Source organism: Strigops habroptila, chromosome 8 (genome assembly GCF_004027225.2).
Source record: "Strigops habroptila isolate Jane chromosome 8, bStrHab1.2.pri, whole genome shotgun sequence".
Taxonomy (NCBI): Eukaryota; Metazoa; Chordata; class Aves; order Psittaciformes; family Psittacidae; genus Strigops; species Strigops habroptila.
This window is the reverse complement of record NC_044284.2, coordinates 23,688,764-23,716,746: the sequence shown is the minus strand read 5'-3', so window position 1 is coordinate 23,716,746 and position 27,983 is coordinate 23,688,764. Positions and strand designations below refer to the sequence as shown.

The 27,983-nt window shown below is 48.3% G+C and overlaps 2 protein-coding genes across 5 annotated transcripts in view; both read right to left on the bottom strand.

Moving 5' to 3' along the window:
- Window positions 1-613: 613 nt before the first annotated feature.
- LOC115611694 (leucine-rich repeat-containing protein 15) lies at window positions 614-3,726 on the bottom strand. Its single transcript, XM_030494992.2, has one exon. It carries the CDS (start codon window positions 3,724-3,726, stop codon window positions 1,885-1,887), a length of 1,842 nt encoding a protein of 613 aa, XP_030350852.1. The 3' UTR covers window positions 614-1,884.
- A 16,048-nt stretch (window positions 3,727-19,774) lies between these two features.
- ATP13A3 (ATPase 13A3) overlaps window positions 19,775-27,983 on the bottom strand; it is a 60,370-nt gene continuing 52,161 nt past the window's right edge. For 3 of the 4 annotated variants that reach the window (XM_030496400.2, XM_030496401.2, XM_030496402.2), the window contains 2 exons: window positions 25,721-25,810; window positions 19,775-24,203 (listed from right to left, as the gene is read on the bottom strand). In XM_030496400.2, the coding sequence (XP_030352260.1) occupies window positions 24,006-24,203; window positions 25,721-25,810 (288 nt within the window). In that variant the 3' untranslated portion in view covers window positions 19,775-24,005. The remainder of the gene's footprint in view (window positions 24,204-25,720; window positions 25,811-27,983) is intronic. The other variant, XM_030496403.2, reaches the window with a different exon arrangement.

Below are 27,983 nucleotides of genomic sequence, written 5' to 3'. Positions count from 1 at the left end.
CCATGGGGTGGCCAGAGGGACCTGTGGGCCAGGCTGGACTCCCTGGGAGCTTGCAGCCTGCTCAGGAGAGCAGCATACACTACTGTAAGGGCTGCTTTGCAAAGGTCTGTGTTGGAACAGGCTGGGGTGGCAGCTGCCACAGGGGCACCCCGAGGGGCAGGAGGAGGGACACTTACGTGCATTCAGCCAGGCTGATGGAGCAGATGGTGCTGCACAGAGAAACTCAGCTGATGCAAGCCCGCAGCAGCCAGCTCTGAAGGAGCCCGGCAAGCTCCCACCACCCTGGGGCAGCGCTGGTAAACTGCGCAGGAGGCAGTCAGTGTCTCCATCAAGAAGCTTGCTGAGGTCTCAGCTCACTCTCCAAAATCTATCCCACTACTATTAGATGTCTGAGCCCTCCTTGGTCCTGCACCCCAGGTTGGAGTCCAGGGACCAGCACGATCTCTGCAACCACAGCTCACTAACCCTCTCCCAGCCCCACCAGTTTGTATGGGCTTGTATGAAAGAAAAATCTCCTAGGAGTGAAGATCAGGCACAGCTCCTGTCCCTGCTGGGTCATTGGGTCATTCCCCAGCTGTGCGCCGTGGATGAGCAAATAAACAGTTCTTGGCACTGGGAATGGACAACTGCACTTTAATGGAGAGGTCACAGAGAAGCACCCAACAGCCCCACGGCACAGTCCTGTGCCTCCTGCTGCCATGCAGGTCTCAGCCCAGAGGAGCATCCCATCGTGTGCACGAGTGTGGGGTTGCTTGTGCTCCCACTGGCTCCTGGGGCACTCGTCCCATGGCAGCAATCCCCAGGCAGCCCGGCACCCCCACACCGTGTGCAGAGGTGAGCTGGACGCCTCCGTGGCCGTGCTACAGCTGGAGCAGGCAGGGTGGCCGCTGGGTGCAGGTGCTGCAGGGGAATGGTGTGGCACCCACCTGCAAACTGCAGAGCAGCAGCGCTTGCTGACCTCCCCACTGTGCATTGCCAGCATCCCTGCTGCCCGGGGGATGTGCAGGCAGCAGGGATGGGCACATACAGGAGGGTACTCGCAGGAGAAAAGGAAGAAGCTTTGGCAGGCAGAGCAGGGCCAGTTTGCTCACTAGCTGGTGGAGGATGCGCAGGGGTATTGAGGCAGCGAAGACTTGGGAGGAGGCACAGCAGGAGCCGCCCCGGCATGCCCCCGCTGCCTTGGGGCACAGCCACAGGAGCCTCTCCCAGCCCCTCCCTGCAGATACTTCACTCCCATCGTCCCACCCGGTAATTCCCCCGCACACGGCAGGGGCCAGCGGGCGGGGGCAGGAGGCTGCGGCGGGGCAGGGAAGGTGCTGGCTGCCTGCGGACAGGGCGGCAGCGTGGAGCCGTGCGGGTGTGCCAGCCCGGCGGCAGCAGCGCCCAGCCCGCCGGCGAGGGCACGGCAGCAGCGGGTGTGCGGCTCCTGCCCGGGCAGGGGCAGAGGCTGAGGCTGGGGCATGGTGGGGGGCAGCAGGCGGTGCAAGGGCAGGCAGCACTAGAGAGGAGAAAGCAAAGTGAGGGATGGGGAAGTCCTGTTGTTTGGGATAAGCACCATCATGACCAGGCTGTGGCTCCCTGCTTGAGGGGTCCCCTCTCAGCGCCCCAGCTGCAGGCCCCCGGGTAGGGGATGGGCACAGAGGCTGCACTGGAGGCAGGAGGGGCTGGGAAGAGGGCAGCCATGGGAGGTCACCCAGGCGGACACCCTACTGCAGAGCAGGGGCAGGGCAAAGCAGAGCGGGACAGGGGACATGCAGCACGCTTGGTGATTGTGGCCCATCCCAATCAGCAAGGGCAGCTGATACAGAGCCACTGTCATGTCCCTTGGCCCCGTGGGGAGGAAATGCCCCACCAGTACCATTACCCCAGGGTCTTCCCGGGTGCTCATGCTTCATTGGGTGCCTTCATCCTCATAAGCACAACGTGGCTCTTCTTCCTGCAGCCATAGACCACCAGCGCCACCAGGGCGGCGAGCAGGGCCACACACACCAGCACGATGACCGCCACCACCACCCCACTCTGCGTGCTTGTCAGCCCCCATTGCCCCCTCTCCTCTTCCTCCTCCTTCTCCTCCTCCTCCTGGGGAGAGACCGGCAGCCCCATGGGGGGCTCCGTCCAGGCACCCTCCGGCAATGCCACCTCAGAGGGGCCAGCAGGGAGCGGGGTGCTGGGACGGGGGGAGGCAGTGGAGGGCCGGGGGATGAGGAGCTGGTCCTGCAGCAGCCCGGCGATGGGGGTGCCCCGCAAGGCAGGGGGCTGGGCACAGAGGGGGGGTGTCTCGCCCACCTTGTGGGGGTTGTCCTCCAGCCAGCCCCGCAGGGGCAGGATGCCCTCGTCACAGCGCCAGGAGTTGTTGTGCAGCTTCACCTCTCGCAGGGCAGCCAGGGGGGAGAAGATGCCGGCGGGCAGGTTCTCCAGGGAGTTGGAGTGCAGCTGCAGGTGCCGCAGCCCCGGGGTGGCGGCGAAGAGGCCCCGCGGCAGCGTCTGTAGCTGATTGTGGTGCAGGGAGATGTTCTGCAGCTTGGGCATCCCCTCCAGTGCCTGTGCATCCAGGCGGCGCAGGGTGTTGGAGTGCAGGGACAGCTCCAGCAGCTCCCCCAAGCCCTGGAAAACCCCCCGCGCCACGGAGCGCAGCCGGTTCTTGCTGAGCACCAGGAGCTGCAGCTGGGTGAGGTTGCCGAAGACAGCAGCAGGGAGGGTAGAAAGCTCATTATCGTAGAGCCACAGCTCCCGCAGGTCAGGCATGGGCCCAAAGGCAGCAGGGGAGATGTCCCGCAGGCGGTTGACATGCAGGGTGATCTTAGCGAGGGCACGCAAGGGCAAGAAGATGCCACTCGGTAGGGTGGCGAGGAGGTTGTTGGACAGGTAGAGCTTCTGCAGGTTCCCGTTGTGCACAAAGAGCTCTGGGGACAGCATCTCTAGCTGGTTCTGGTGCAGCCCCAGCTCCTGCAGCTCTGGCAGCCCATCAAAGGTGCCCACCGGGATCTGCCGAAGCCGGTTCTCATAGAGCCGCAGCACCTGCAGCCGCGCCAGCCGCTCGAAGGCCCGGCGCGGCAGGTGGTCGATGTTGTTCCTGGCCAGGTTGAGCTTGGTGAGGCTGGTGAGCTGGTCAAACACCCCCTCCTTCAGCTCCTGCAGGTTGTTCCCGTGCAGCTGCAGCTCCTTCAGGTTGCTCAGGTGGGAGAAGTGGGAAGGCTCGACCTGGAGGATCTGGTTGCTGGAGAGGAGTAGAGACTCCAGCTTGCCCAGGCGCTCGAAGACCTGCACGGGGAGCTCCTGCAGCTTGTTGCTGGACAGGCTGAGGTAGCGCAGGTCAGGCAGGTGCTGGAAGGCCCTGGGGCTGATGCGCGACAGGTTGTTCTTCTCGATGCGCAGCCCGATCAGCAGGGAGGCGTTGCCAAAGGATGCGTCGCCCAGCTCAGTGATGCGAGTGTTGATGATCTGCAGGGTCATGGCGTTCTCAGGGATGGGGCTGGGGACTGCAGTGATGCCTGCACCGGAGCACTCCACCTGGGCAGTGCGGACGCACTGGCACTGCTCTGGGCACTGGCCACTGGCCAGCTGGATACCCACCAGCAGCAGCAGCCACCGCTGCCAGTATCCCAGCTCCATTAGGCCTGCAGGAGAAACAAAGGAGGAGGGCTGAGCAATTTCCGAGCTCCCAGGGCCACTACCAGGGATGGGTGCTGCTTTCTCCCTGGGAAAGGCCACCGAGGCTGTGGCCATCCTGCCCCCAGCATGGCAGCAAGGCAGAAGAGGGTGGGCAAGAAGGGCTGGGGGCAGGCACAGCACAGGCAGGAGTACAGAGCAGGACAGAGCTGGGGTCCGCAGTGCCTGGCTGCCATACCACAGCTATTAGTGGCATCCCTGGCGTCTCCCTCGCTCGGCTCCTGCAGCGGCCAGGAGTGTGGTTTCCTGTTTTGCAGTGAGTGTGGTGAGCGGCTACCAGCGGTGCTGGCCTCCCGGCACCACCAAATAGCCCAGACCTTCACCAGAGCTGGCCCGCAGCACCCGCAGCCGGGCTGGTCCTGGGAATGCTGTGTGGGGCCAGGAGGAAAGGTGCTCCCCAGTACATCCAAGCACCCTTCTGACTCTAAGCTCCTGTTGTGGAGCCAAGAGTAGCACCGGCACCCGCTAGCAGGGCATGCTTTAACTCCAGTCCTGCAGGAGTGTGGGTCAGTGGGACCCTCTGCCAGCTGCCCAGCCCAGACTGGGTACAGGGGTGGCTCTGTCTGCACCTCATCCCCAGCAAAAAGTCTCAGCCCTGGCCAATTTTGACTGTGAGAGTGGGGTGTCTGGTGTCCAGGCTGGTCCCGGGGTGGTGCCCAAAGAAACCCTAAAGCCCAGGAAGAGTGAGGGCTTTACAGTGAGGCCCTCCATCCCCCTATAAAAAGCATGGCCACTATGGACAGCCCCTCCTCCCTCCTCTGGCCTGGGAGCTTCCTCCCTCCCTAGATTAAAGCTAGCAGTGCCAGGCTGGCACAGTGCAGCCCCTTCTAACAGCTTCAAGGGGCACAAGGGAGGGAGAAAACCTGTGGCTCCCCCGTCTCTGAACACAGCTCAGCCAAACAGGCAAGTCCAGCAGCACAGGGGTCCAGGCACAGTGCCCCGGCTGGCACAGCACCCCGGGGTGCTGGGGCACAGCCCCTGCCCTATGCCCTGGGCTCCTTCCAGGGAACACGCTTGCTCTCCGGCAGGGAGGGAGGAACCCTTCACAAGCCAGCACAGTTTATATTTCCCATATGGAAACAATCTGCATCCAAGAACAGCTTTGTTTATAGCAAGCCACTTATAAACTTCCCCAAACACTGCACATCAAAGCCCAGCTCATGTCACTCCCTGGTAAGGCAGCTCAGAGAGCATCCACGCTGGAGCGTCCTTCAGGAAAGACAGCTGAAAACAATTTATCTCCTCTTTTCTTCTAGGGACAAAAAGCAGCTTACAGACCAAGGGGCTGAATATTCCCTACCACTCAGCCCCTCGGCATCCCACTGCTCCTAACCTCAGCCCCCCATAATCTTACTTTGCCCCTCTTAATTTTCTCTAGTAGTTATCATTTAAGATACGTTGCCTATATAACTATTTCAGCTCCCACAGTGTGGTCTTGCTTTGTTGGAGAACCCTTGCAAGAGAAACATCTCCATCAAATCAAACGATGCTGAACATGCAGATCTCACCACCCCTCGGAGCAGCCCCAGGAGTCCCCCCGGCCCACAGCCACTCACAGGGGCAGTAGTGGAGAGGAGACTTACCCGAGTGTCCTGCAGCCGCGAGCGCCGAGCGAGCACAGCTCCGTGCTGACAAGAGAGCCAAGTGTGGTTCATGCTTCCCCTCCCAGTATATAACCCGTCCAAATCAATGAATCAGCACAGGGGCAGCGGCGGGGTTAGGAAAGGCGCTGGAGCAGGGCTGCTTCCAACTCCTGTTTCCTCGGCAAATAGACCAAGTGTCTCAAGGATGGAGTTTTGGGTTTCCCTCTCTTGAAGCCCAGTGCTCTTGTTTGAAGAGAAGCAGGCAGCCCCGTGAACATGCTGCTCATGTCAGCCACTGCCCAGGTAGCTCAACTCTGGGAACCCCTCTTGGTCCCTGGTGGGACAGGGGTGGGTGCCCCCACCCACGGTGACAGGCAAGACAAACCCAGGCCCCACGGCACGATCCTGCCCTTCGCTAGCACACATTCACACTGGTCTGCCCCATGGCATCACCTTGGCACATGCACAGGTCTTGCCTCTCCAGCTGTGGCTCCTGGCAGTGTCAGGACCTCCGGCTGTGCCCCAGCCCAGGGCCAGCAGCACAGGCACTCCCCCGGCACACTGACCCTGCCTGGGGTTCACCATCCCAACCGCAAACAGGCCGGGAACTCAAGCATCCACCCCAGGCAGGGCTCTGTCCCGCAAGCACCTTGCCCAGCCCAGCCAGGGAGCAGGCACCAAACAGGGGTCAGTAGCATTGCTGGTGCCAGCCAGAGGCCAGGCTGCTCCAGAGAGCCCTTGGCAAGCCAGATTACCTCCCGCTGCCGCCACCATGCCTGTGGGCACTGAGAGACCCCCTCAGCATCGACTGCAGACAGCCTTGCAACCCCAAAGTGGTACATGCTGCCATTTCCCAGGGGCTGCCATGGCTGCACTGCAGACCATGGGCTGCTCTTCATCCTCAGCAGACCTGACACTTGGGTGACACATCCTAGCACCCAGGGGTGTTCAGGAAGCAGGGTACAAGCCCATCCCATCCACTTGTTCAGGGGCACCTGCTGCCACCTATGTCCTGTCCCCTCCAGCCCACATGGGTGCACAGGGGTGCCCTGGGTCCCCACCACCTAGCCCTCATCACTACCCTGTCACCCACCTCTCCCAGGCAGCCCTTGTCCAGCAGCTGCCAGGAACGGATATTGGGGCGGAAGCAGCTAAGGACAGCCAGCGTGCGTGAATGCTTTGGGCTTCCCGGAGCCAGAGCAGCCCCGTGCTAACCACGGGGCAGCTGGAATGTCCCTGACCATGTCTAATCCCGTCTCAGCCCACCCATAATTTCCGCCGGCTGCAGCAGCCCCTGCTCATGTCCCAGCCAGTGGTAATGAGCTGCTTGCAATGGGAACAGCACGGAGCTGCCGCAGAGGTGGCAGGACACTGCCTCCGTCCCCGTGCTGCAGTGTGTCCTGCCATGATGCGAGGGGTGGGAGGGCATAGGGCAGTGCAGGGGACCAGGCACCCTGCTCAAGAAGGGGATCAGACCAGGATGAACAGCAGACTAGGGATGGAGAGGGGAGTTTCCAGCCAGACTCCGAGGAAGGCAACAGGGATCGTGGGAAGAGTAGGGAGTGGGACCTCGGTTGGAGGCAACCACTGCTGATAGGGCAGATTGCATAGGGAGCCCAGCTGCCATGGGACATGCCAGATGGCCGCAGACCCCTTCCTGGATGGGGAGTCAGCACCAAGGCTGGGGCTGCCACCAGCCGTGCTCTCTGCCTGCTCCTGGGGCAAAGCCCAGGCATGTGGGCCCAGAAAAGGGGCATTTTGAAAACACCACCCACAAATGCTTTAGCTCACGCTCTATTGACACAGCAGATTTTCCCAGCAATGTGGTTCCCAAAATAACCTTCCCGCTTCCTTGACAGCAGTGCAGCTGGAGGTCAGGCAGCGGGCTTGGGAGCTGCCCACTCCCTGCAACCCTGGCACAAGAGCAGGGCTTTCATGGCCTTATCACATCCTTATCACCGGCTCTGTCTGCCCACTGCCAGCGCTGCTGGGTTCCTGCCGGCTCTGACTCATCCCAGAAGCACACAGCTTTTCAGCAAGGCAACAAAGGAATTAAACCCCAGCACTTCCGAAAAACCTCCACCCCAAGTCCAGTCCAACAGAGAAATGTTGGACTCAGCTTCTTCCAAGTAGCACTGTCCAAGGGCAACAGGGATGCAGTGGTGGGTACCCTCAAACACCCTGCCCCCAGAAGGGGGTGATCAGGCCATGGTCCCAATGGCCATGCAGAGTGACCAAAGCTTCAGAAGAGCCCAGCTGACAGCCCTGCCAAAACCCCAGCTGCCTCTACCCAGGCCTCGGGAACCCAGCTCCAGCTCCTGGCTGGGAAGGACAAGTCTGATTTCAAGACATCCCTAAAAATAAAGCAAGGCTGAGTAACAGCACAAGCCTGTGCACAGCACCCACAGTGAGGAGAGAGCCGCTCCCAGGCGTGAGCACACAGGAGCTTGCCCCAGGCTATGTACCAGGGAGAGAAGCAGAAGGTGTGAGAGCCTGGGACAGCCGCACAGGCACGCTCTGCACATCTGGAGAGGAGAGGCAGCTCCCCGAGACAGCATGCGGATGTGATTGAGGGTGACATAAGTGTTCTGCAGAGGGAGGCTGCTCCACATAGCTGCGAGCTCTCACGGTGCTGGATGGAATGGTGCAAGCATTGCATGCATGAAGTCCCAGGGTCCAGCAGTGCCCTGGGAACCTTCCCCACCTCCAGCCGCACCAGCCAGAGAGATGCTGAGCCCCCCACACTGAGCTCAGGACAATGTGGAGTTACTGCCATGTCCCTACACCTCTAAAGGGATGGTGGAGCTCAAGCGTGGGCATCTGCCAGACCCTGTGCCCCCATGAGACGTGTCCAGCAGCGAAACCTGCAGTCATGGCTGGCCTGGGAAGTGGCTCCTTCCCCCAGAGCCCCCAGCCCTCCTCACCTGCACAAACACAGTGTTCTGTTGCTATGCCGTTTTCTGTACATGGATGCGCAAGAGAGCCCCCAAAACTTTCTACAGGTATTTCTCTGCGTGCAGCTGAGCCCACAGGAGGGCTGGAGATCCTGTGGCAAAGCAGTCCCAGTCAGAGTTACCCACTGCACTTTGACACAATTCTGCCTGGGGCTCCTGGAGGCTGGCAGGGCCAGGAGCTGGCAACTCCTAGCCACGCTCTCCAAGTCACTTGCATTAACACTGTCTGGGTTCTCTGCCCCTCCAGGGCTCCCATCTGTCCTGTGACCTCTTGCACAAGCCCTGGTGCTCCCCCATGCTGGGTGCAGCCCCAAAATGCCACCATCTGGGAAGGTTCCAGGAGCCCCCGCAACAGCAGCATCACTTATTTCTGGGGAGGTCCGCCTCACTCCCGTGCAGCAGGACAGCCCAGGGTCCATCCGCGCTGGCTCAGCTCCAGCGCATCCCCACAGCAAAGCCAGGCGGCTCTGAATCACCAGGGGACTCGAGACTGCTTGGAAAAACTCATGTAATCGCTAAAATTAGCAGCCTGTGGGCTGGTCCGGGAGACTGCAGCGCTCATCTGCCAAACAGCTGAGCACGCTCACCCAGGCTGCCGCTGCTGCTCCCCGCGCCCCTGTTCCCTGCGCCCCTCCAGCTGCCGGCCGAACCGGCACTGCTGTGACGGACAGGGTGTCCCCGCGCCCCGCAGCGCTGGGACCCCCCATCGCTTTGCACTGCTGCAGAGCGCCCGCCCCGCCTGAGGAACCCTCTCGGTGGCCCCTGGTGCTCAGAGAGCGGCTGGCCCAGGGCACCCGGCCAAGCTCTGCTCTGCTGAAGGGAGGAGAAGGGTGTTGGCTGGGCCGGGGTCCAGGGGAGGGGGTCCCCGCAGTGCTCTGGTGTGGGCAGCACCTCCAGGCCGGGGCCGTGCAGCAGCAGGACACAGGCTCGGATACAGCTGAGGGGTGAAGGAAGGAGCATTAGTCCCTCAGGGACCAGCTGGGGCCCACACCACCTGTAGAGAGTCACCAGCAGCTCCTTTCCCACCACATGCCCATCCTGACCCTTTGAGGAGCCCAAACCTGAGAGCTCCTCCACAGGGACAGTGACACAGCCCCCTACAGCAGTTTCAGCTCCCTGCTTGAGGAATGCAGGGTCAGGGGGGCCGTGCTGCTCACAGCTACAGGATTCCCCATCTCCATCTGCCCCAAGGGATGGGGACATGTCCTGCCTTCCCTGGGGAAGTAAGTGCATGTGCAGGGTGGGAGCTTTTGGGAAGGAGGAGCAGACCTGGACCCTCCAGGATGGGCAGGAAGGATGTCCATCAGCCTAACCTACGTCCAAGCACCAGCACAAGACCCACCACAACACTCCTGGAGCTCAAGAAAATGAACATTTAGGATCTCAAGCAGCAGTGGAGCTCGCCTGGCCAGCAGAACCATGTCCTCCAGGCTCAGTCCTGGCCCGAGCAATAGCAGAAGCACGCTGGGCTTGGCGCAGGCTCAGGGCAGCGCTAGGCTGGAAGGAATGCAGGGCCTGTGGCCAAGTCCGCCTGGAGAGATAATCCAAAGCGGAAAGAGCTTGTCAGATGGGCGCTGTGAGAGGGAGGAAGGACCGGCTGGAGCAGGAGGCAATGGTGGGGGGGCTGTCCCTGCTCATGCACTGCTGTGTGTTTGCTGGACCAGCTTCACACAGTTCTCCATCTCTATAAAGCCATCCTTGACACCAGGGAGGGCCCCAGGGACCTCTTCCTAACACCCCAAGAGGGAAGGGGCCCCATGTCTCCCAAGTGCCCAGGAAAAGCAGGCAGAGGAGTGCACAGCAGGACAGGGAGCCGCTGCCAGCCATCACTGGCTCCCTGCCCTGGGCTGTTTTCATCTAGAGGGACACAAAAGCACAGATGGAAGCCTGGCAAGTCCGAGAGAAACATGGCAGTCCTAGAGCAGTGATTGCACAAGAGGGGCTGGGCCTGGGTGGCAGCACGTCTCTGGGTGCTGCTGGAGCAGCAGCCCCCCACTCTGCAATGAAGCGGGACTTACCATGGACCAAGCAAGAGGTTTTGCCAGGGCTTACCTGCCCATAAACACCCAGGAGGAAAAGGGATGTGAACCCAGACTTTGGCTAGGAAAATGGGGCATAACACCTCCATACCTCCATCTCTGGCTGGAGCAGGGGCAAAGCAGGAGCTTCAGGCCTCCTGATCACTGTGAGAGCCTGTAAACACTCGCAAGCCCAGCCTTGTCCCATGGGTATGTGCCTTTGGCTGCATCTCTTCCCAGCTATTCTGTCATCCCTCGGAAATGCCGTGCTGTGATACTGCAGCTGCTGCATCAGCATCCCCAGGCGAGATGTGCTGGTTGAAAGCCTGGAGGAGACACGGCCAATGCTCTGTAATGTCAGGCAGAGGCACACCACAGACACAAGCACAGGACATGGGTGCTTGTGGCTTTGAAGGGTCCTGCAGCAGCTGTGAAACAGGCAGAAAGTTGCTGGCACTTACGGCAGTGGTTAATTCCCTCCTAGCCACCCTGCTCTTCAAGGACTCTGTCCCAACAAGCAAAGGAGAATGGTACCTGCAGTGACATGAGGCTGGAAACATGGAGCATTCTCCCATGGCCTGACATGGGGGATCAGAGCTCGCACTGCTCAGGGATTTCCTAAAGCAGGAACAACTGCCACAGAAACAAGCGTTTGAGGGAACTGAGCAAGTTACAAAGACCCTTGGCTAGGCTGCATTAGTGACGTACCCCAAGCACTACTGACTAGGATGTGACCCTAGAGGCAGCTCCTGGACTCATGTTAATCATGACTCTGCATCCCATGCAGAAGCCAAGAGTGTGCAGCCAATCCCCTCAGCCACTGACTGCAGATGTGCTTTGCATCCACCCTTTTTCCAGCAGCAGGGGTGCCCCGGACCAGGGATTAGATAGCTCCATTCTTTTCCAGCCCACTGTCCCTCGAAGCCCAGCCTGGTGTTGAAGGTTGTGCAGTAGATCTTGGAGGTGTGGGCTGCAGGGACTGGGGAAAACCTTGCCATTACGCTGGTGATGGCAAGCCATCAGTGCCTTGAGACAGTTGCAAGGCAATGCTGCCCAGAGAAGGGCTGCACTTTTCCCAAGGAGCCTCCCTGCTGTCTCCCTGCCCACCACAGCTGCTGTCACGCTGACCTGGAAGACATCCTTTCTCTGGGCGAATCAGAGATTGGACATAGACAAGCATATCCTTGGATTTCCCAGGCCAGGGAGTTTTGCAGGAAGGGCTGAGTTCTGCTGGGCAACAAGCAGTGAATCAGAGGCAGCTCAGAACAGGACACCTCAGAGGAAGAGTTAGTAAGACACCCCTTATTGCTCCAGCCTTTTGTTGTCTGCTGACTTCACTTCCCCGTCTGGCTCAAGCATGGGGAAAGCCCGATGACAGCACATAGAGACGAATCATCCTCCTCTGAGCACTCGACTGCACTCAGCCATGTGCCAGAGCCACCACGTGCCAGAGGTCAGCAACTGTGCAGCAGGAGCCGAAGGAGCAGCACGGAGACTGACCCCACTGCGGGGCTGGGGCAGCCAAAGGAGGGCTCAGGAGGATGGCAGCTGCTGTTATCCCACTGCTCGTCCAGGGGCTGGACATCAGGGGGTCGTACGCCCATATGGCAACCAAACCATTGCTTTTTCTTAGAAATCAGACAGTGTGCATCCGAGTGCCCATAGCCACAAGCACACTTCTTCAGTGTCTCACCGAGGCAAACAGTAACCAGCATGGTTTGTAGAACAACTTCCTTGGTAGTTGAGATTATACTTATCTCCTGCCTGCTGCAAGCAGATGCTTGCGTGGCACCGGTACGACAGCGCTGGAGCGGGCACAACACTAAGTGGTCATTACAGTTGTCCAACCAAGAACCTAAATTTGTAACAACTGCCTCCTTTTAGGCACTAGCATGCAACCACCCAGAAAGATGGATGTTGGTTTTGTGCTTCTCTCAAATATATTGCAGTAAATATTCTGGAGTTGTGTTTATGAATCCAGTCCCAGTTTGCTTTGCTCCAGCTGTAGTGACTTGTATTTCTCCTTCTTTAGAAATGGCTTCCATTTAGCCAGGCTTGCTAAATTTTATTAAACCTCACACCAGCAAGACAACAGTTATTTAACACCACAGAAGCATACTGTCTCCTTTCACAGCCTAGAAGAGGAATTGAAGTCCAGCAGCAGAGCACCCTGAAACAAAGCAGCCTGTAGAATAACACACAGCCTAGAGTAGCACACACCAGGGAACAAGCCACGAACCTGCAGCAAATGCAAGCTCTCTTCACCTCAGGTTTTTAATGAGCCATTTCAAGGCCATCCAGGAAAGACCTCAATAGTTAGAAAGTCAGTAAGGCTACAAAAGGACTCCTAAAGTATAGTGTCTCCTGCCTAAGGAGCCACAGATCCACATCCAGAGGCTTTTAAGTACAACATCAGAGCTTTTAAGAACAAGCTAAGTCACCTAATTAAGATAAAAGCTAATAGTTAAGTCCAAGAGCTATCAAAGCACATGCAGTCTGACAGCCTCAAGTCTACTTACAAACTAGAATATTCGTGTAATTCAAAATATTAATAAACATTTCAGTATGAAGACTAAACCCCACACCATTGCCTCATAGTTGCTTTTGCACATCAAACACTTGAAAGGGCTGGAAGTCAGGGATTAAGACTTTGTAATAAGAAAAGTTAAAAACTACCAAGAGCGAATGTGCTACAGCATACTGCTGTTTGATGGAGATGCGTATGTTCCCCAACCAACTTCCAAAGAGGTGGTGATGCTTCAGAGCCCTCAGCTCAGGAAGGCTCCCTGCCATTCTGCTGCACACCCGTTTTGCCAGCCAGGCCCAGGAGAGAACATTCCTTTCTTTCCCAGCTCAGTCAAGACCAGCTCTCAAACCAGCTATGCTTTTGCAGAGTCAAGGCTCAGTGCGGGACACCTGCCTGGTGCTCTGGTTTCAAGACTCAGTGCATCATGCAGCGATTAACACCTTGCTTTTCAGACCACTGGTCAAGGTTTAAGGATGTGTTTACTTAAAATTCAAAGTTGTAGTAACTTTACAAAGTTTACAAACAAACAAAATACATCAAGTATATATTTCCTAGCCCAGCACCTTACTTACCTTCCTCTGGTTAAGCTAGAGGAAAGCACTGTTAGCTTTAAATGGTACCCCTGACTTCTGCCATGTCCTGGAAAGGGTCTGAGGACATAAAGCGAAAACTAAGACACTTGGACTATATCATTCAGCCCTACCCTCATTTTTAAAAGGTCTTTTCTAGCATCTCTTCCCACAAATACCATTTGTTTTCCCAATAAGCAGACAAAGCATTGTAGGTAGCATAAGGAACATCTGGAGTATTACGGGCAACATTTAAAGCATAGTTAAAGCCATGTTCCTATGTGGACTTCCCTACGTTGGTGCCACATCCATGTGAGCAGTGTGAGCATGACAGCAGGCAATGGGACCTTGCAGGGACAGTCCAATGCAGGTAACTCGTAGTACACACGTAGAGGTGACCACAGATGATCTTTCGCTCTCCTTCTGGGTTCACACACCAAGTGCTGTAGCAATATACAGTGTTTACAACCACTTTTAGCAAACACTAAGGTACATAAAAGTGCGTTTTCATTATGCTGTAAAGACAAGGTCTTTATGGTTCTTGCTATGAAGATTTGTAATCCATCAGTGAACCAAGTGTCAACTGCCCAAATGCTCAAAACGCATCCAAACCAATGCTTCTAATCCTCTCTTCAGCTGGTGTTCTCTACCTTCTTAAAAATTTTATCAGAACTACAGGCTGAGCGGGAGTATTTCTGGAGTGCAAGAGTTGCCTGGTTTTACCCATCACATACAGACTGAACACAATGGTTACAGTCTGGAGTGCTAAAACTAAACTGTAAAGGCACAAAAACAACTGACAATAAGCAACTCTGGTATTAAAATAGGGTTTAGCACTCCTGCGGGCTGGTATCTCATCCAACCAGGCAAGAGTAGTTAAATCTATTCCTCTGACACTGTTGGTTTGTACAATGACACTGGGTGAAGTTTGGGTTGGAACTTCTGAGAAATGAAACCTAGGCTGCCCAACATCTTCAAGATATGAGTAGGTAAAACCTGGGGTTGCAAGAGGAATTGATGTGGGTGTGCTGGTATCCATGTCGGGCACTGCTCTCACTGTAGTCTCCCAAGATGATGTTAAGTGCTCCATCACAAGAGAAGCCAAAGTCCGGGAATAAGATGAGCTGAACATCTGGTATGTAATGGCTGTGGTTGGCGGGCACTTCAGGTGATCAGCTGTTAGAGCCACAAGAGAAATATTCTGTAGCGCCAGTGGGCTCTGACATGTTAGAGATGGCACATTTATAACTATCTCCATGCTCTTTAGGAGCCACTCTCGGAAACCAAGAATTTGGCAATCGCATCTCCAAGGGTTGTTGTCGAGGAAGACTTCTTGCAGCTCAGACGAAGCAGTAAAGAAGTCTCCAGGAAGAGACTGCAGCTTAGTACTATTCAGGTAAACTTTCTGAAGGTGCTTGAGATTATGAAAGAGGTTTCTAGGAAGAACCTCAAGCCTCTTATCAAAAAGGGAAATGTTCTGCAGTTTCTGAAGGCTCAGGAAGATGCCCTCTGGCAAACTGGAAATATTATTTGTATGCAGAGAAAGGCCCCGCAGTTCATTCAGACCACTGAATACATTCTTAGGAAGAACACTAAGATCGGGATTAAAACTCAGCACAAGAAGCTCTAAATTTGTCAAGTTACTGAACACAAAATCTGGTATTGTTGAGAGCTTTGTGTGATACAGCCACAGGCTACCAAGATGCCTCATTTCTCCGAACAATACTTCTGGAAGAGACTTCAGTGGGTTCCTGTACAAGGTCAATTTAGACAAGTCGTGCAAATGCAGAAAGAGCCCAGGGGGCAAAACCTCAAGCTTGTTCCTGGAAAGTGTTAGGCTTCTCAATTTATGAAGACAACAAAATGCATCAGGGGCAATGGACTGGATGTTATTGGAATGCAGGAAGAGTTCCATCAGCTCCTTCAGGCTATCAAACATACCAGACTCTATTGAAGACAGCCTGTTAAAATACAGCATCAGCTTCTCGAGCCTGGTTAATGCACTAAATATATTTCTAGGCAGTGCTGCCAAATAATTCCTTGACAAGTTCAGTAATTTGAGTTTGGCAAGTTTCTTCAGCACACCACTGGGAAGTGCTGTTAGATGGTTTTTGTTCAAGTAAAGCTCCTCCAAACTAGCTAGTTTGTCAAACAGGTTTTCTTTGATGGATTTCAACCTGTTATTTTCAATGATCAGTTGCTGAAGCTGTACCATGTCATCGAACACTTCTGTGGGAAGTTCGACCAGCTTATTCTCTAGCAGTTTGAGGGCTTTTAGCTTTCTCAGGCCTTTAAAAGCTGCTGGTGAAATCAGAGAGATGTTGTTTGAAGACAAAATGAGATGCTGCAGTTCCACCATCCGAGAAAAAACATCCTGCAAGTATGTTACATTAGTGCCCGTTATGTGAATTTCTGTCATGTTGCAAGGCAGATTTAAGGATTCCAGGTCTTTGATGTGGGGACCAGAGCAATGAATTGCATTTTTTGAAGAGCAGTTGCACTTCTCGGGACAAATAGATGCATCCAACTGGAAGAAAAGCTTGATCATCACTGACAAGCAGAACACCAACATCTTTGTTGAAATGCCAGAAACATTAGCTGTTACAAGAGACAAGAGAGAGTCAGGATTTGATCACAGTTAACTTAGCAGCACTTGTGTGAACATATCATAAAACCTGCAAATGTGTGCAAAATTTCTCTTGGCTTGAAAGCAAACTTCAAAATCTCTATTACTGTTGACTGCAAATATTTCTAAGGTGCTCAGCTTACACTGAGAAGTACAGATAAAGCTCTTTTGTAAATCAAGTATTCTTTGTTTATATTTGTACTAGTCAAGTATAATAAAAGCATATGAAAATCACGATGAAATCCTAAGTAGTCATAAGGCATGTATTTATTTGAACAGAAAAGCAGTATACTAAGTTACACACAGTGTCTTTAAAAAAAAAATACCAAAAGGTCCTGCACCCACTGTTTTTTATTGTAGGTTACCCAAGGTTTAAAAATAAAGTTTAGCCTGCAAAAATAGATAATGGACGTAAAAGGGCGTCCTATATTTCAAGTGGCCTATATTAAAAGCAAAGCAGCACACAGTTCTGTTAAATTATTTCCCAGTATTTGCAAGTATTCACTTCTTGGAACAGCTCAACAACACACAAAAAGCAACAGGCTATTTTTGACATAGGCTGAAATGACACACAAGAACTCAGAGCACAGGACAGTAATGATCCTCTAACAACCAACAAGTCTCATTTCAACAGCTTAACACAATACTAAGTTTAATACTAAGTATTAAAAATATAATGAAATGAGAGGAAAGAAGTGCCATGAAGTTAGCTGGAAAGCTGTAGCAATAAAGGTAGATCAGCACAAAACATACCATGAAGTTGGAAAGTTGTATAGATTTCCAAACAAAAAAAGGAACAGGAAAGCAATCATTGTGGCTATAATGCTAATATTTAAAAGAGCATGTCAAACAGAAATCCACAGTTTAGAAATACTTCCTTAGTGAAATCAACAAGTCCAAGTGTACCAGAAACCTGGAAGTCAAGCACCTGGCTGATCAGTAGGAGAAGCAACAGCTGGGACTGCAGGAATATCTGCACGAGTTCTACAGACACAGCAGGAACAGCTGACGCTGTGTTGCTCTTCAGCACTGAGAACACTGGCAGAGAGGAGGGCTCCATCCCCACATACCCTTTTCCAGGGGAAAGGATGAAGCTCTCCCATACCAAGCTCACAGACACGGGTACAAACCCTATCACTGAGATAACAGAGCTTCTCACATGCCTGAACTGCTGACAAGAACGTATCACCATGAATTAATAAACAGCTGCTGCATCCAAAAAAGGCAAAAGGAAGTACTTTAAACATAATGAATAAAAAGATTCTTGGTTAGATTCAGAGTACTGACGATTGGCAAAATCTGCATCCCTTCTTTGGGAAGGGCAGAGACGTGGTATCAACTACCAGCAACAATGTGTTGCAAAGCAAGCTCCTACTGGACTTTCTGCAATTTTTTGAATGAGACTGTAAGTCACCAGAAACAGGCTGTAAGATTTCAACCTTCCAAAGGACTTTTCCATGTCAAACAAGAATCTGTCAGAGAATCCTGTCCTCCTAGTAATACCCCCACCCCAAAACCGACCATCTCTTAATAAACCAGTGATGCCTTCACCTTAAACTCGGAAACCATCCTGTCCCTGAACCCACTTATCCCACCTTGGCATGCTGATGAGCACATCCCTGTCTACCCAGGGCACCTCAGCCCACGGCACGATGAGCAGGCAGCTGGTGAACTGCTTCCTGGTGGTGCTCGGGCACAACCTTCCACGCGCAGCAGAAACACACCAAGAGGTTTCTGTTTCAAACCCTAACTGGCATCTCAGCCTTCCCCAACCCAACCCAAGATCACAGCAGAACTGCAGGATTCATCGAAATGGAGAAATAAAGATCTAGAGAACCAAACAGAGGAAAAAAGCCCAAACTAAATTGTTATGTTAGAGACTGCAAATGCAGGTCCCTCAGAGGGCATGACTGCAGACCACAGTCTGTAAAATAAGAAGCAGGCTTATGCTAGGCTAGACTTGGGATGTCCATTTTCCTGGTCTCATAACAAAAGAGTGTATGCAACGAGACGTTAGACACTCAGAAGTGCTTGAAGACATACATTTTCACAAACAAAATGGTAGAAATTCTTGCAAGAGACTAAGACCACAAGCATATGACTGGCACAGGAAGTGGTTAATCCTATGGATCTCAAACATCTCGAGCTGCTAATGGTATTTTTAAAAGAAATATTTAAACGTCTATACCTGAAGACGCAGCAAGATCCATATAATAATTGTAATTATACATTCCTATGTATTAGTATCTTCTTAAACCCTTTTGTGAGACACCTGGCATTCCAGAAAGGACACCAGCCTGGCTGGTCATTTACCATGTCCTGGTCTAAAGCCTCTTTCCCTTTCTACGACCCCCTTAATATTTCCCAAGACTGAAAAAGGATGCCAGAAGCAATATATTAATAGTGTTGCTATATTAAAAGTCACAGATCCGTTTTGAACTTAATTTCATAGGATAGTGAGCACACATATCATCTACCATGGTGCTTAACTTTTCTACTTTCTTGCAAGTTTCTAAACTCATTTGAGCATGAAAAAGGAATTTTAAACTGTACCTTATAAACTTATCTGCCTTTTAGATGAACTTACTAGGAGCATAGCAGGCAATCAGGCTTCGCCATGATTCTGCACTTTAAATGGGAAGTAAAACAGCAAAACGCATCCTCTAGATAACACTTTCACCCCTATTTGCGTAACTACTGTGAAAGGCCAGAGTATTTTAAGCTTCAGAGCAGATTTTGTCTCCATTTAGTTGTGTAAGCAGCCAGCTTCCACAGGTTGTATGCAACTCCAAAATTAGAATTTGAGACCACCCACAGAACAGAAGAAAGTCTGAAGTCACACACGCAACAGCACAAAACACACTTGCAGTTTCTTTGACAGCGATATTGGAGCATGTGCTTCAGCCAACCCAGTGCAAATCTGAGTGAAGTCAGAAATCTACATTTCAATATGAATTATCATCAGAAATTACAAATTGGTTAAGATTGTTTCACTATGGTCTGCCACACGCTAGGTTTTGAAGGAGAGGACACATCTTCTTTAAACAACCAAGTGATTGATCTGTACCTTTGAAAGGCTGTTCTGACTTTTACCTTCTTGCAGGATTGGAGTCAAAGCAATTTGAGTAAAGAATGGAGAGTGTTTTATTTAATGCTTTGGCTAAGCGATCCAGGGTTGGCCCATCTGGTTTCTGTTTTTCCTCCAAGTCTTCTGGCCAACAAAGCCTAAATCCAGAAAGATTCTGAAGAAAAAAAAAGCTTTAAGTTACCAAAATATTAGCTTGAAATTGAAAGGTTAAGTTTTGCTAATTAAGTAACCAGGTATTACAAGCATCTTGTCTTCACGTTTGAAATAATGTGCTCTGCCAATGAATATTTAAATGGTGGGTGAGCCACAGGATGGAAAAGAAGTGTTCATTTCTGTGGGATTCTTCTGAAGGTGACTGCGGCAAAAGCGACAGCTTATGACCAGGAACATTTGCCCAAGAGTCTGTTCAAGATAACGCCTCCCACGTGTCAAAGAGCAGAAGGAACATGTGGATAACAGGAAGTGGAAACCAGCTGCTATCACATGTACAAGGTCTGGCTTTGAAATGGCTCTCATGAGCCACCAGGTAAAAGTACGGTCAGTATTATCCCACTGCAGGACAGCAGTGCTACCGTACCACTGCTAACACACAGCATGCAGACTTCTCCACCCCGTCTTCAAAAATACAGAAGCACTGAGCAAGATACCTATGACATCAAGGAGTAAGCCTGTATTCTTCAACAAGCTTTTGATCTAATTGTATGAAGAATAATTAAAAACAATTTCATGAAACTAATGAGAAGAGTTAAAATATCTGTTCATTTTAATTTTATTTTCAAAGAGCTTCAGTCACAAAAATGATTTACAAGTCTATTTACAATTCTATTGTACAGTTATTTATGTATGCCTCTTGACAACAGGGTACCATTATAGAGCAGCAATACATATTTTAAATACAAAGATGTAGTATCATTTCAGATCTAAAATTAAAAAGGAAGCTGAGCTTCTAGAGAGCGCTGTAATGATGAACCTTTTAATCTGTGTTAGGCTTGAGGAATTCATGACAAACTGGGTAGTTTCTGGTTCACATAATTATCAAACAAGCAGTTTGTTGAAAATAGCTTTAAAAACCTGAAGCTTTACTGTATAAAATCAACATATTCAAGACTCTAAAAACTGTCAAAACCCCACAGCTTTCCCTTAGACATACAAAAACCTAAGTTTACAATTCAGAATTCCATGGGAGAAATCCTACAGAACTTTAGCTCTCTCATTCTGTGATGACCAACATAAGCATTAAAAATTTGCAGCATAAAAAGGACTCCACATCTGCTTAATATTATACTGTATATACATATACAGTACAGGATTATTTACCCAATTTGTAATGACTGTTCAGCACAACCTTCATGAAGAAAGACAAAAATAAATAGAATTAAAAATCCAACAACTCTTAAAAAGTGCAACAGTAAGAGTTTCCAATTGAAGTTACAATGAATATGGACAGTCAGTGCTGTGGGTTTCAGCTGCTTCTACTCAAGCATTACTCGCAGCATTTTTTTTGTTTTTACAGTAGATTTCGTTCTATAGTACATGAAACTACAGTTTCTGCTAATTGAATCTGAAGGGAAGAGGAAAAAACCTTTAAAAATAACCCTGAGGGATACACAATTTAATGATCTTGCAATTTACTTCTAAAAAGTAACATTTATTATTTAGCAATTGCTTTTCTGGATAGACCAGTCCTTTAAGTATGTGCATAAATAATATTTAAAAATCAGTAATATTTACAAATCCTAATACATCAAAGTAAAATACGTACAGATTAAAGTCTGCATACACAAATAATTTAATAATAAATCAAACTCCTCAACGTAAGGCCAAAATATACAGCAGGAAGAAAACATCTACTAAGTATCTAGTGGAGCTCACTAAATCAGTCTGTTCACCTGAATTTAGACTTCCAAGATGAACATTAGAAGAGATTCTTTTCACTACAAACTGAATTTCATTTTATTTCAAAGCAGAAACTGAATACACTAGTGCAGATCTAGTTTGCTGCATTTCTGAAAACCAGAAAAACTAAACTGCTCAAAATGAGAAAAAATTATAGGTGGCTAAACTCAGCTCTTGGGCAGGAAGGCATAAATCCCAATAATTGCAGAAGATGCAAAAGCTTATTTTGTGGCTGAACTTGCAACAACAAAAAGGATTCTTAGAAAAGCTGATTTATTATTCTTGACTAAGCATCAGAAGCAAATAGGTCAGAGCTCAAGCATGCAACCTCAAGAACATTTACCAACTCTGAACGCATACCTTGAGGAAACCAGCTCCCATCTGCAAAATATTCAAGTTTAATAGGCTCATGACCCATGAGTCACTCAATCAAGTGGAGACGCTTGGCAATCGAGTTCCCTAAAATGTTCTCCAAAGTCAAGCCCACCTTAAAAAGCTGTTTCCTCCTTACTTTCTAGATAAGTCTAACTAATTAGAATCAGATTGAAAGTCTAGCTTCAGGAACCAAATATGCCAAGAGAAATTATCAGTTTAGAGAAAGTATTAAGCAAAAGTATTTAAAAGGGAAAGACACAAATAGTTTCTTTCACTTCTGATGGAACAGTCAAGCTATAATGGTCAATGAAATGGAAAGCAAAAGCATTTAAGCATAAGTCACAGCTCCCAGGTCCAAGATGCATAGCTTCACAACATTTTTCAACTAAAATATTGTGGTTTTTTTAAATTTGAATACTACTTACGCAGCTAAGAATTATTCTTCATCAATTATTCCATGCTACAAAGATTTTGTATAATCAACATTGACAGAAATCAGCCAATTGACTCAAGTTCATGATTAATAAATTTATCCAAGTCCACAATTGCAGACCCCTTAAAACTACTGATGTTGTTCTATGTTTACAGCCTTAAGAAGCCAGAACTTTTACACTGCTCTGTTGAATGAATGCGAAGAAAACCACTTCCCCCTTCCTCCTGCTCCACCCCTCAAAAACAAACAATAAAAAAAAAATAATCAGGAAAAGATATGACAGCTGGACCGGAGGATAGGACACCATATGCACACTATTTATGAGGAGCAAATGCTAAAAACTTAAAACCCCAAGTTCTAGGAAAAAGTCTTCCAAACCATTTAGCACCACTTTTAAATTCCTCATTGGCACAGTATGTTCAGTGCTGTTCAAAACCCATAACCTGAGCAGCAGGGGACACTGCCTATACTGACTTACAGAACAGCACAAGGGAATTAAGTCAGACCTGAAAATTTCCCCGTATTAAAACAATGCAGGAATGGAGTTGTCTCCACAAGAATTAAAACAAAAACGAACCCCAACCAACAAAAAAAACAAACCCCACAAAACAAACAGTGAATACCACGCAACCTCGAATTCCACCATCAGAATACACACACTTCAAAATGATCCCAGCCAGCCAGGGAGTTTGGGGCCCTCCTTCCACAACTACTCTAAAGGACCCAACTTCCTTCTCTGAAGGATCTCTAGAGAATTGTGACTTCTCCAGCTCCCAGATTCCCTCCCAAAGCTTGGAGGTGTCTGAACCAGTCAGTTGCATCTGGTCAAAACAGACTGATCAAAAGTCCTTATTTTGTCATCTTCTTAAAGATACCAAAACCGACTTTTCTAAGAGTTTAGCAAGTTGAAGATGGTTTGGAGAGAACTCATTTGTGGCTTTAAAAAACAAAAGTTTCAAACTCTGCACGTGAAGATGATGCCTGCTTCTACATCTTTGCAGACCTGTTTTTCTAGTGGTCTTGTATTTGACACCGCCTAACGGCAAAACGATGTATCGCTACCCCAAGTGCTTAAGCAGCATTATTGGTGATGCAAGCTTTTCTTTTTATCTTTTTCTTTGTTTTTTTTTTTAATAAATAAAATACACATAAGCCTTACAGTTCTGCAGCAAGACAGATTTTAGCTCATCTATTTTCTCTTAGTTTTGTTTCATACAGCTACATATAGTGCTTAAGACACTGCCAGACTCTTTGAAATGCATACGTTCTTAACATGCACAAATTCCAAGCATGGGCATGTGAAAATATTCTTCCCTCCTACCCCCATTTACCTTGCAGCAGTAACTCTGGCCTTACTACTTCAAGGTATAAAGGAAAATTGTCTTAAGATTTACAAATAAAACATGGTCCACAAAGGGATAGTCCAATCCTTCTGCTGGAAAAAGCAAGGTGTGTGAAGAAATGCATAGCTAAATGTAATAAAACATGACACAGAAGAAAATGTTAAGATTCTCCAGCCTTCCTTCTCCAAAAACTTTAGAGTGTAGCCAAATGCCTCCTCCTCTGGAGGCCACTTAAGCCCTTCCTTGGGGTTAGCTACAAAAGAAGCTAAGAACCCACTTGAAAGCAATGTGCTTTCTTCTTAAGGACAGAGCATAGTGTTTCCATAGCATTCCCAATTCCTGCTGTGGCAGACTAAAGAATTAAATTTAAACCCCAAACATTACGCCTGGAAACGCTCCTTAATAGTAGGGACAAAATTCATGGTACACACCCCAAAACTTCAGAACCATTGTGAGGCACAAAGCTTTTCAACAGCCAAGTGTGAAAATAGAAAAAAAAAAGAAAAGCATGGTAAGATTATTATGTGCCTCCAGTACTATCATGAAGCCATTGCATTACAGGGTTTAACATGAACACGTGCCCTGGTAAGCAGGTTAGCACAATGATTAAGATACTCCAGGCAAATATAACGAACATGTTTTCACTGCCCTGCAGTTTAAACCTTCAAATACATCTCATTTAAGAATAATGAAATTTGAAAGAAGGTGGAAGGAAACAACCAGTTTTGTTCTGCCTAAGGAAACCTACATTTTTAAAATGTATAGCCGTAAGATGTCTGGCTCTGAACTTTGTATTCAGGGAGACAAAACAGTTGGACATATCTGCATTAGAATTTGACATTTAGTACACTGCAGTTTCAAATAAAGCCTTAAAATTACATTTTTACGAATACTACTAAAGACACATGCCACCAAGATCCACTGTTATGTTATAGTGATGATTTGATATGAACCATTTTCTTGGGATGGTGCTTTTGCTTCTGTTGTTGTTCTGGGTTTTGGTGGCCATTCTGGATCAACCAGCAGTTCCTGAGCTAGATGCATATACTTGGCTTTTGGTGTCTTCTCTCTGCAACCGAACAGGGAAGAAAGGAAACACACTCCACAGCGATCCACAGCCTCCTGCAGAAGTAAATAGATTTGAAAATTGGATTACCATAAGAAAAAATTAACTAACACCACAGTAAAATGCTAGAACACCACCTATTGTTTTAGTTTCTAATTTACTATTTTGTCATGTTGGTTCTAGAAGATGTAGTACAGAAACTCTTCTGTTGTGTCAACACTTCTACACTATGGTAGCAATGACATTTAAAAAAGCATTAAGAAAACCCAAGTATTCTGCATTATTGCAACATTGAAGGTCACCAACAGCTTTTATGCATATTTTATAATAGTTTCCATAAACAAGGGTATAACAGGCACAATTAAATGATGTTACTGTTGAAGAATAAAAGCCTGGTCTAGAAAAAGCAGTCAAATTCTCAGAGTCTCAGAACACTTTTAAGCGATGAATTGTTTAACTGAAGGCAGGCAGCCAGCCAAAAGTGGTAGAATTCAACTTGCTGATACTGTGAAACCTAAGTCTTACAGGTATTAACAGTTATTAAAACAGACACAAATTATTGAGTTGAAGTCTTCCTTCCTATTTTTCCTCTCCCAGTCCTAAATGCACATAACTAGCTGAAGAAGAGGAACACCATTCCTCATTCTCAAGACTGGATCCCTCTCATGTCTCAGAGAGCACATATAGTCTACAGGGATGACATTTAAATGATGATATATTCAATGGTTTTCTTCGTGCTCTGAATTTCTTTCAGTTGGTGAACGGAACCAAACATGAGCCTTAAACACAACTTCCATTCTTCAGTGAACACAAGGCAATTTGTTCCTAAACAGCCCCGAAAGCACAAATGTAAACTGAAGTGAATACATTTAATAAAAATTAGTGCTGAGAAATAAACCACTGTAATTCTAGCAAGAACAAATGTACAACCAACTAGAAGGAATAAGCCAACATGCCTAAAGAAAAAGCTAATTTTGATGTGTTTCACATAGATTTCCTTCATGTATCATGATCAAGATTCATGGTGACCTGAAAAAGCAGAAGCTAAATCCTAATGTCTCCTAATGGCTACCTAAACTATCTGAAGTTAATAACATACTTTCATTTACCGTTTTGTTTAATTTCATTTATACATGCTATAAATTACTGCTCTCAGACGATGATCTAAAACTCCCAACCAAATTAATTTAATAAAGAACTGGATTAGACCCAGCATCAGCAATTCTGCTTTCAAGCAGAAGGCATCAAGCCTTTCCCAGTCCCAGCATGCTAATTTGTGAAAAAGCAAATAAAATTTGCTAATGTGCAAAATGAAGATAAAGTGAGAAAAATCTTAAAAGTCATCCTCTAGGTTTGCTTCACAGTTCTTATATACAGAGCTAACTTCTTTAATAGTCAACAAGGAGAAAAATATATAACCAGAAGCCTTTCTTTCTAATATTCTAGTAACAGAAATCTAATTTAAGTAGCTTAAGCTTAAGATAAGGCAACAGACACTTAGAGATCATAAAAAGATAACACTGAATTAATCCGCATGCACTCAAATGACGACAGCAAAATACTAGTCTCCAACCTGAGGCGGCTGGGGCATGGTGAGGCGATACTCTCCTTGTTTGTCTCGATTGAACACAACCTTCCAAAGGATCATATCAAGGAGGACATTCTGTGAGACATTATAGTGAGCAGGAAGAGTTAAAGAAACTAACAATCATTTGTTGTTAGTGTGCATATTACAAATAAAACCTGAAATAGTGTTAGGCATAACTAATTCAGTGCCAGGCAAACCAGAGAACTTACACTACTTGTCAGTACTTAAGTGATTAACATTTTCATTCTTAAAGTGCTCACATGAGATGTAAGAATACAAACATGTACTTTAAATCACTAGCAACAGTGACCAAAACTGCATCCATCAATATGGGTGTATCATAAATACAAATTCTTAAGGTGTTTCAATACTCTAAAAGAAACTGTGAAGTATTGAAAACATCAGTGCTTAAAGCACTTTCCCCTCAAACCATCTTTAATATTACTGTGAACTTCATGCTGGAGCTATGCTTTGTTCATAGTTTGTTTTAAACCAGTCACACTCCCAGAAAAGCTTTAGTGTGGTGGCAATGCTGAGCCACCAGCAGGAAGTCTGAAGGAATTCTGTAGGAGCCATTCCAGATTTTGGAAGAGGGCAGAAGTTGAACAGTATGTTCACTGCATCTGGTTACTCTCATACTGCTGTGTCGGAGGACTCAAGAGCCTTGACAAATCCAGCAACACAGGTGTGAACCTCTATCTTCCATGGCCTTGAGCCTACAATTCTGATCTTTGGAGAGATGCCATTTTTAACTTCTGACTAACTTCTGGCATTGAGAAAGGGGAGCTGATTAGCCAGTCTTTTATAATAGATTTTATAATGCTTATGATTTTATAATATACCAGAATTTTATAGCGCTTTTATAAACCATTTGCCAACAAATCTTCAGATTGTTAGATGTTCATTTTTGAAGCCAGTCTGTCCCAGGCTGTAAGGAGGTAAAGAGAAGCATCTGCTAGGACCTTTGTTTTGCAATATATTTCCATCATCTGGTAGAAAGAATATGCATGCTTTGTGAACCTAGTCTGGGACCCACATGGAAGCAAAAGCTTTACAGAGCATTTCAGAAAACATGTCTGGGACAACCGCAGTCAGAAACCATTCCTGTTGCAGAAGCCATGAAGAAACTACATGGGACCATAGTGTGACACAAAAGGTTCAAACTGGCAAATGTGACAAAAGATGATAAATCCAATCCCTCATTTATCTCATCATTGTAAGACTCTTAAAGGTGCAATTACTGAGGGATTAGTCTCAGCAGAAGAAACTCTAGGTGATATATATAACAGAGTACCTTGTTAAAAGAAATAAGGAGATGCCGCCAGCAGCTTTTCCTAGATACTCAGAATATGAACCGTAACTCTGTTCCTCAGTAACTCACACCCAGAAACTCTGTAGTATGAAGCGTAGTAAGCCAGACACACAAGGGCAGAAAGGCAATGAGCTGTACTGGAAGTGAAGGAATCAAATAGCCTGGGATTTCTACATGACACATTGGACCCAATGAGTTGGCACCACATGAAAAAGCTTCAGAGAGCCTAGAATAGTACTGCTGGAATTGGACACAGTTCAAAAGGTGGGACAAAAGCAGGCTGAAGTTAAGGAAGGTGAAATGTGTATCATAAAACAAGGTTTGGGATTTGAGGATCACAAGACAATGCTTCTATGGGTCACTTGCTGTAAAGTAAGACAACTTATCTGTCTTAACAAAGCATTCAACTAATAGTGAAAGTGGAGGAAATAGATTGCAAGTCAATGCAGAACACCGCAAAGAATTAATGTCAAGAAAACTAAATTCTATTGGTACTTCTATTCCACTACTAAAGTATGGGCAACAAGATAAATAGGTATGTCAGTCTGAAAGGAATGCAACAAATCATCCTACCAGTTTTGGCAATGACAGTTAAGTGATTAAAGTGTCAAAAGACGATAAATCAAACCAGCACAGGAAAAAGAGTGGGGTGGGGCTTGAAATACTGGGTGAGAGCAAGGCCCAGGAGCGGAAACTTATGAACATTTAAGTCAGAGGAGAACCATTTGTCCTCAAGAGGCACATGCTGATACATGAATTGACACTGTACAGACTGTCTACTAGAGCCCTTACACTTCCACAACAGAAACATCACCCGCTTGTATAAAAGTTAGAAAGATCACCTGCAAGAACAAAGTAATTCTTCAGCAGAAGGTAAGTTTATTTCTCTCAGTGACGTTTAGCACAGGACTGAAAATTGTAACCAGCACCTACTTA